General features: G+C 37.2%; 1 protein-coding gene across 1 annotated transcript; it reads left to right on the top strand.

The window, feature by feature from the left end:
* Nucleotides 1–1,652: 1,652 nt before the first annotated feature.
* Nucleotides 1,653–9,312, top strand: LOC126907800 (histone-lysine N-methyltransferase, H3 lysine-79 specific-like). The gene is made up of 2 exons (XM_050689404.1): nt 1,653–3,017; nt 8,250–9,312. The coding sequence occupies exons 1-2, from the start codon at nt 2,387–2,389 to the stop codon at nt 8,741–8,743; spliced, it is 1,125 nt and encodes a 374-aa protein (XP_050545361.1). The 5' UTR covers nt 1,653–2,386; the 3' UTR covers nt 8,744–9,312.
* Nucleotides 9,313–9,664: the final 352 nt, after the last annotated feature.

Raw genomic sequence — 9,664 nt, 5'->3', positions numbered from 1 at the left:
ACGATCACGCGTCACCTTACACGGACGGAAAGGAAACAAAAAAATCAATACACTTTTCTTATGCTCTCGTATTTATTTCATATCCTGAAACCTGTCAAAAGTAAGCATACCCACACAACAAAACACCGAGTTAGTTTTTGTCACAAACAACGCGACGATTGAAAATAATTCTGTAAACAACAAAAGTAAATACAGTTTGATTTCGAGCGAAATCTATAAGAAAATCTTATTAAAATACTCGGAATCGACTTAGAATTAATGGAAGTAATAAATGAAAATTATATTTTTAGTGTATTTATATATATATATATTCGTGCAAAAAATGAAACGGGGTTTCGTCAAACTGTTCTAACCGGAAGCTATTTTGACATTTTCAAAAAATAAAGCTGAACATTCTGTGCACATTTTTTTGGTTCGCTTTATAATATCAAATTTACTACTCATTATCGTTCTAGTATTTACTGCAAGTGATATAATCGTTTAGTAAACAATGATAAAAAGCTCAACATTTACAAATCATGTTGTATGAATGTACTTTTCTCAATATTATGTACGAAGTCAATTAAATATCTAAAATTATATAAACTAATTGATTAAATAAAAAAAATTCAACTTGTACTTTTTTGGTTCGAATGCAGTGGGTTTATCAACAGTTAACGTGATTATTCAAAGACACCGTGTGAACATTAGTGATTTCAGAGTAACAAACAAAAGACCTTTCTCTGTTATTCAACAAAGTAACAATATAAAAACCATTTGGACGATTAATCGCGTTTGTGTTATTGCAGGACATTTGAATTCGCTTTTGAATAAATCAAACTATTTAAAAGTGTGTGTTGAAAATCAGTCGGCAGCGGAATACATTATTACGGCAGCTCATTTTCTATGCATCAATAAAACAAAAACAAAAGACTTTCGAGTGAGTCACTCTGTATAAATAATAAATTAGCAATTTAAATTTATTGACACATGAAAATATAAACAACGTCGGTGTGTTTTAATGAAATTTATTTATAATATGATACGTATGTACGTAATGTGCTTACTGTTAACTTACCAAAAAATACTCATTATGCCAAATACCGCAAACGCTAATTGGCAGTTCGTGTGTTGCATACGATAACAGCGTGTCGAGTTTTTTTTTGTTTAATTAGTAATTATTACCTAGTAGTTTATTTGTGAATTATTTTCGGAGCTCTAGTGCAATACAGTAAACCCGCTCACGGTCGTACCGTTTGAGATTCGCAGATATCTGTCTTATACTTAGGATTACTTAGGATGACTTCGATTTATTTGCAAAAAGCACTGCAAGCGAATCGTTGGCCGCCCATTTTTATGAGATGTCTTCCGACGCAGCTTACTCTCAGTTGGATTTTACGGTCCGCAGAATTTATAGTGTACGAAAATTCAACAAATTCCCAGTAAACACGTTTACGGAGAAAGCGAACAAACGATCACAATGCACATTCAGCATTTACATAATAAAATGCGGTATGACAGAAAGGAACGGTGGGCATCAATGATAATTTTAATTACAGATTTATTTTCATCGAGTTCTTCTTGACCGACAAAAAAAAAAATAATAATATTAAACCGATTACAATTAAGCGTTATAACTGCGGTACGCTATGCCTATTATATTTTATTTCGTTCCATAGAAATTTTACAGTACAAGTTCTTATTTAATTCCGTTTAATTGACATTATTAAAAAACAAACAAAAGACAGAGCTGAGTGGATTCGCAAGTCCAAATTCGTTTAGTCGGTGTTTTTTACCATCGAAAATCCGATTTTCCACAGAAAATTCGTTGGAAACAGAGAAAATAAAAATAAATCTGTTTTTAAACTGATTATGAATATTTTATTTAAAGTGAATATAATAGAATTTTTAATGATTAACTAATAAAGGCACATCGTCGTGTGGGATGTAAACGACTTGGTCGAAACAGCGGATCGGTAAACGGTAGATAATAATAATAACATCATCAACAACAATAATAATAACGATTATTAACGCCGTAAACGTTGTCTGAAGCCGTCTAGTGGGTCTGCTCCGACCGACGACCGCTAGTAGCGCCACCGTCGACGACTCGGTTGAAATTGTTCACTATCGTCGAATATACCGAAGGAGCGACTCCAGTCCGGTGTCCGTCGTCCAGCTGTTCACTGTTTTGTTGTACGAGTGTGTCACTGATTGTCGCCGAATACTCGTGCGATACCTAATTTTACGAATTTATCTGTACCATTTAATTATATTGTTTGTGGTGCGCCGCGGCATTAAGTGTTGTTCGCCCTTATGACCGTCTCAGGAGGAAACAAACGGTAACCGTAAGATTTACATAGCGAGTGTTTTGTGATTCTGTGCCAGTGCGGGAGTGTCAAGTGCGATGGCGTTAAACGCCACGACGTGCTACAACAAGTCTGCCAGCTACGACCCGTACCCCAGTCCCGGAGCGACTCCATCGGTCGTAGCCTCCTCGGGCTCGTACCGCGCAAAGGATTTCCATGTGCCCCTTCATGTGGATTGCAGCGTCGAGTACGAAATGCCCAGTTCGGCCAAACCACCGACCGGCGGCAAGATCGAACCGTTGCTCATGATCCACCCGTCGTACTACCGCAAAGCCGAAAGCCGCACGCGACCGCTGTTCGTCAACAATATGCCGACCGCCGCTACGGTGTCGTCTTCGTCCGGTAGTCGCAGGATGGCCGCAAGATCGGTACCTTCCGGTGGTGCGGATACAACGTCCATCGACGGTCCACCGCCGGCCAAAAAACCCTATGCCGGGCCCGCTCCAGGCGTGACCGCTTCGACTGCGTATGGTATGGTTGCTGGAGCCGTGGCCGCGGCCGCGGGTGCATCCCAGTGGCCTCCGTTGGGTTCCAGCGCCGAACTCCAACACCACGACGGCAAACGTACGCTGGATATGGTACAACAACAATATCAGCAACACCTGCCGGCTAGCCTACCGCCGCCGATGATGACGGCTGCCTTACCAACGGATAAAACTCACTTGACCGGTAAGCCGAAAAATGATAAAAATTCAATTTTGATACTAAAAAGTAGATGACGGTTATAATAGGAATCTTATGGGAAACCCGAGTTCTTATTTTTGAAAAATATTTGGTAGATTTATTGCTCGAGATTCGCCCTCTTTTTCATTGTTCTGTCCTAAATCAAACTTATCAGAAACTGTTTATTCCATACAAATAGTTTACTTAGGTGTATGAGATAAATAAAATATTTGATATATTTTAGCTTTTTATACAAGTAACATTTCAGTAGTTGAAAAATGTACCAAATGTACATTAGCTAATTCAACAAAAATACAAGTTGATTTACAAAACCATTATCGTTATGCTTTTTATAAAGTTTTTCTTGATTTGTTTGGAGCATTTGTCAAGTCGATAAAAAATCTATCGGTATTGTAGTAACAAAAAATAAAAATAATTGTTCATTTAATAATAAATTATTTTAAAATTGACAGCAATTCAGTTTAATTACCAGATAAATTCTCAAGTTCTTTCTGAAAATAATTTAAAAAATGTTTTAATTGAATTTGCATAAGATATATTTTTAGGAAGTTTAATAATAACTTTATGAACGTTTCTTTAAGTAATTTCATAATTTATTGTGACACGAAGCAGAGTTCTTTACACTCTAGCTTGAATAAATAAATTATAATTTTAATTTTATTAGACTAAATGAAAAAGATTTATTGATCGATTAGACATAGTCGATATGTGTACTTTTTGTACGCCTAATTTTTTCACTTAAGAAACTTCTTAGAATATTTAATTGAATTTTCGTAATAGCAAATATTTGACAATTATATATTAATATAATGACAATTTATATTATAATTATGCTACCATCGAATGCATGAAGATTTTATAAAAATCCAAATTATTATTTTTATTGGCATAAATAAAGATATTTTGCTTTTTATTGCATAAATATATTATCCAACGACTCGTAAGTAAAATTTATTTTTTTGGTTCTATTCGGGATTAACATTAATTTATTGACTTTGAAACGACTTTTTTAATGATAGTAAGAGAGAGAGAGAGAGAGAGAGAGAATTAATTATTTTAGTACTGTGACTAATCTCTACCGGTTTGTTTCGCATTGAAAATAAATGTTAATTTATTTTTTGTCATCCCCGTCTACAAAGCGATGATATTTAGAAACGGAAGTTGTTTTTTCATTTTTATCTATACACATAAATTATGTAGGTTTTTTGTTTTTAGAGAATTTTTGTGGATAGTCACGCTTATCAACACATGTGTGGCAAATGGTGTTGTTTTTTTAACGCGCAGGAGGGTTTGTTTTTTTTTTCCTAAAAATTACACCGGTGCAAAACGGCTATTGTTGTAAACTATTGGGAAGTTATTGCGTTCCTTAAAAAAAAAAAAATACATACATCAACTCGGGCAAACCAAAAGTTTTTCAACTCTCACGGGCAATTCTAACATTAAAACGACCTTGTTATTGGCTTTTTTTTTTTTTTTCGAATATTTCCGCGCCTAGCCTGAATCTCGCGTGCTAAAAAACACAATAGAAATAACGCCTCCGGTCGTCGTTAGTTTGGATAATAGCAATGTGTAATAATTAAACGATTTGAACATTGTAATCATAAAATGGGCGTAACAATTTATCATTATTGTAATAATTGTAATTATTCTCATGAGAACACACGATGGCTCCGTTCGGAATTTGTAGTAGGCATAATTAGTATTATTATGTTTTTGTTTTTTCAATCCACGTTCCGATTTATTGTTCCAAACGACCGTCGACGACTTTGGTTCGATAAAAATAACATCACTTGTGTCCGGACCTGGCGCGATCACATTCCCAATTATCAGTTTGTGTTCATCGACCACCGCGGCGGTCATCATTCGTGAAGAAGAGCAGCGAGTCCGTGAAAACAAACGATTAAAAAAATAAAAAACATTGTGTCGATACGCCAAAAAAAAAACCCCCGACACCATTACTTTGTGTAGAAATTCGGCCGGCATGACTCATGACGCTGCGGCCCGTTGAGCTCTTTCGACCAATGTAATAATAATAATAATAATAATAGCCGTAGTAGTGTATGCATAATACATAAAAAAAACTCGCACAATGGTGTCACATTTAGCCCGTGTGAAACGGATACTACTCCGGCACGTCCATTGTGCGTGTCTGTACCGCCTGCGAATATTTTATACGCACAGATATTGTGTTTTTTGTTACTGTACACCGACAGCGCTTACTACTCCGTGTGTTGTATGTTTGGAGTTATTCTCGTACATCGTTCGGTAATTTATTTTTCGACCCGTCGCTCGTTAATTGTTTTGACGACTGCTGGGGCTAGATTAGGTGCGGTAAAAAAGTTTTTACCGAAATTTACACAGCGTTTCAGTGAAGTCGTTGTACGACTATGTGCGGCAAACCGTTGAGAATATTGTGCGCTGTGAGCGTTTTCCAATTTACGATTATCTCATCGTATCGATATTTTCACTTGTCACGTTTCCCACAGTCGATCGGCGGGTCCCCTCTTGCGAGGTATTTAAAAAAGATAAAAAATTGAAATTGCCCCTTTAACGACTACTACGGTCGTGCATCGTGTGAGCTTAATACGGCCCTCGCAATGTTCGTCTCCTGCCCGGCGGCGTTTGACCCTAATTTTTCATCATACTCGATTTGCTTTAATTTCCTAAACGCTGTGCCTTGTGCCGCGCGCGCACATGTCGTTTATATTAATTTTCAGTAGTTTGGACCTCATTAAAATCAATGCACAGGCCAATCGTAGTGCTGCACATTGCTCTCTCGTCCGCGTCGTGACCGTCTCTGTTATAATATTACACGGAACGGCGGGCTGTTGTTTTTTTAATGCGCATAGCGTGTACAAGAAAATTGTGTACATTACACACACTCCGGGCCAGGTGGTGCACACGACCAGATGCGACTGGACGGCGGCGGTCGCCTTCTTTGGATNACTGGACGGCGGCGGCGGCGGTCGCCTTCTTTGGATTTCCTGTTTACTGAGAGCGTATAAAATAGGAAACCCGACACTTTGTCGCGTTTATAACGCGTAAAAAATATGACTGCTGCTGCGTTTGCCCATTTCGTCGAAGCCGCCGAGATTTTTTACCGCTCCGCTATAACTATTTTCTCCAGACGGAACCTTTTTACCACATTCACGGACCGCACAAAAGGAAACCGCGAGCGAACCTCCGCAGCGTGCAGGTTTTTTTTTTTTTTTTAATAATTTCGCGAAAACGTACAGCGATATTCTTCTTTGTCTTGTTTGTCCGTAAATATCTCTGTCCGACTTCCTCTTCCATCTCATTTGAAAATGCATAATGTGCGCCGGCACAGTGTTCTGCGGAGACCCGAATTTCGCAGTACGACGATAAACACAATACTTTACTGTAATGGCTGCCATTATTATTATTCCTTCTTGGCGAATTCCATCGCCATTTTCTTTCTGCCGGTACATTTCACCTTGTGTTCAATAATAACAACAATCGCATGTGCACCGCCGCCAGTGCGATGCGCTGAACGCGTTTGGTCGGAGAAGGTCTTTTGTCGACAATTTCCAATATTTTATACGCACATAACATTATTTTTGTTGGTCTCCCGGGTGCGTCATCGCCGACGGTCTTTAAAAATCTTTTACAATTTGGCAGCACGTCCTCCATTTGACTATTATGTATAATACACACCTACACCTCTCTCGGTTGGCCATCCCGAGACATGAAACATTGTGTACACTGTGCAGCAGCCTGGCGACGACCGGTCGATTTATTGCGACAATTTTCCATCGTTACACATTTTATATACAATAATAATAAAGTGTCATCGCAGTCGGGTCTTTCCTGTGCCATTATGTATTATACTGGCCGTATTATATTTATTCGGAATTTTGCATTACACGATTCGGTCGACTGGAAAAATGATTATTTTCCAAAGAAATAAAATACATATACAAAGCGGTGAATTGAGTTTGAAAATGTATAAGCGTCCGTGGCGGGTTGTTGGCTCCTAGAATTTCACAAAGCAAATTTTAATATAATAATAATTAGTATTAATAATGTGGTGGTGTTCGATTGTAGTCGACTTTTACAATATGTCTGGCCAATGGTATCGTATTTCTAGATTCTGTTGTAGTGTCGTCTCTCCTTCTCTCTCTCTCTCGCACACAGAGACATTAAAAAAATTAAGTATAACACGAGAAACGAAACACATGGTGCTTTTTTTTTCTTTTAAAACAATTAAATTACACGATGAAACAATCGCATCTGTGTTCTCTGTTGAACTGTGGGAACCTTATAGTAATTGTGTGGACTGTTGTAAGTTTTCATTATTAGGCGTTTACTCATTTTATAGATTGAAACGCGCATTTAGTCGGGTCCATGCTCGAAAATAACGACAATAATTCTGTTTGCTCGCACGTTTAATGATACTAAAAGCGGCAATAATAATTATTAAACCTAAAACAAACGCTGTGTAATTTATACATGTGCTTTGTGACTACTTTGCATGCTCGGCCGTAGTAAAATAATACTAAATCGTTTTTGAACGCGTACGCTTTTTTACCTATTTCGATTAAAGTTCAGAACGCATTCGACTCTAAACAAATAGCGTGTCGCGTCGTCGTCCTACACACACAGGCGGCCGTCGCGATTGTCTGAACGATAAAAACCACTTTAATATTATCATAACGTGCGGTGGTTTTATAGCGAACCTTTAACGATAATTTACTATGTCATTGTTTTATCAAAAGAACAGTAATATATTTTAAAGTATAGACCGATTATTGGTGGTATTTGTATAGGGATTGCAATAAAGTTTTCGTATTAAATGGCCTCAAACATAATAAAAAGTAGAAATCTAGGATTTAGCTTTTTTTTTTTTTTACGGATGTCCTCCGTTACAGTAATGGTATGGAAAGAGATAAACCTACGTTGTAAATACCGTGTGATCGTTTAATTTTCCTTAAAACCTTTTTCGGAGACTACGTGTTTACTGTTGGGTCCAGAGGAGTAATTTAAAATAGGGACTGTAGTTAATTTGTTACTCTCGTTAGATATCCAAATAGGTTTTCAGTGTCTCATACGGTTATAAATATGGTAATAAAAGACATCCGATTGTTCTATGCATACACTGTGGTATACTATAAGTATTAAAAAGCATTTAATCGTTAAAATATATATTTTAAGAAAAAACAAATTGCTTATGATTTTGTTTTTTATGTCTCTGTTTAGTTTCAAAAGGGTGTTCTTGTTGCCAAGTCAAACTAAAACGTAAAACCCAACAACAGCCGCAACCTCAACACCTGCAAATGTCTCAACTTCAACAACAACAATCTCATATCCAACAACAACAACAACAACAACAACAACAGCACCACCACCATCACCACCACCACCACCAACATCAACAACAGCAATTGCAGCAGCAACAACATCTCCATTATCACCAACAACAGCAGCAGCAGCAGCACCAGCAACACCTCCATCAAAACCACTACCAGCAACACCACCAACAAGAATATAACAACAACAAAAGGATGAACGACCAGCAACAGCAGCTACCTCTACCTCAGACGGCCGTGGCCGCTCCTACGCCCGCTCTCTGGGGCTTCAACGGCACCATCGCGGCCGTTCTCCGTAGCGACTACGGTGGCAAACCGGCCAAAACGTTGGGCCGCATTACCGAACCCATTAACAATATATTGACGCCGACGTACATGTTCTGAACGACGGGACGGCCACGGAGGACACACGCTGCGGCGGAAGAAGGCACGGCCGCCCCGGCCCGAGCGAGACTTGCACGCGGTTGATACCCCGGGGGCTGCGATGTAGGGGTTGTATACGGGTTGTTGTTAAATGAGGATTTATTATTATTGTACTATTGTGTTTTAAATTAGTTGATAAACTCCACTAAGCACGAGAAGTAGTCTCGTATTGTTAATTTGTGATAGAAAAACAAAAGAAAAAAAAAAAACTTTGGATTTGCACGTTTAATACTCAACCATAAAAAATGATTTACATGTATTTATAGTTATTATAAAATATATGTTGGTGTTGACTCGTCGTGAAAAATTGCCTGTTGTATAAATACGCGTTTCGGCAATTTTTTTTTTTATTGTAAAAAACGTGAGTAATACTCGACGGCCATTTTTTTTGTATTCGGCAAACATTTTATTCGTTACCTTTGATTATATTTGTCGGGTATAATTTCGTTTTATTATCGATCTGCTCGAAACACCACACTGTTAACGTGAATCGAGATAAGTTGGATATAAAAAAAAAAAAAAAACAGAAATTTTAAGATAAAAATCCAACTTTTTTTTTTTTTTAATTCGTGCGTGTAGCTTTTTGTGTTGGCTGTGAAATATTGTGATAATAAAAAATAATGAAAAAAAAAAAGATAAAAACGCACGAAGAATTAAATTTTTGATTACTTAGGTATCAAAAAGAAAATAATGTTATTTATTTTTTTTTTTTGTCAATAAGGGTATAAAATTTTCTTGCGTAAAGACTGAACGAATAATATCTTCAAAAAATGGTATAATATATATATATATAAATATATATATGAATAATAATGGGAAAAAAAAGACTGTACCCCTTTGTCAGTAATATGTATTGTATTGTATTACGTTATTGTTTAATGA

This window comes from Daktulosphaira vitifoliae, unplaced genomic scaffold (genome assembly GCF_025091365.1).
Source record: "Daktulosphaira vitifoliae isolate Bord-2020 unplaced genomic scaffold, ASM2509136v1 Scaffold_5, whole genome shotgun sequence".
NCBI lineage: Eukaryota > Metazoa > Arthropoda > Insecta > Hemiptera > Phylloxeridae > Daktulosphaira > Daktulosphaira vitifoliae.
Note: the sequence above shows the minus strand (reverse complement) of the source record. Positions and strands in the feature narration are given on the sequence as shown.

Excerpts from the sequence above, each read along its gene's own strand:
- LOC126907800 (XM_050689404.1), top strand. The coding sequence starts at position 2,387 with ATGGCGTTAAACGCCACGACGTGCTACAACAAGTCTGCCAGCTACGAC. Across the intron at positions 3,018-8,249 it reads GGATAAAACTCACTTGACCG|TTTCAAAAGGGTGTTCTTGT; the intron begins GTAAGCCGAAAA and ends GTCTCTGTTTAG.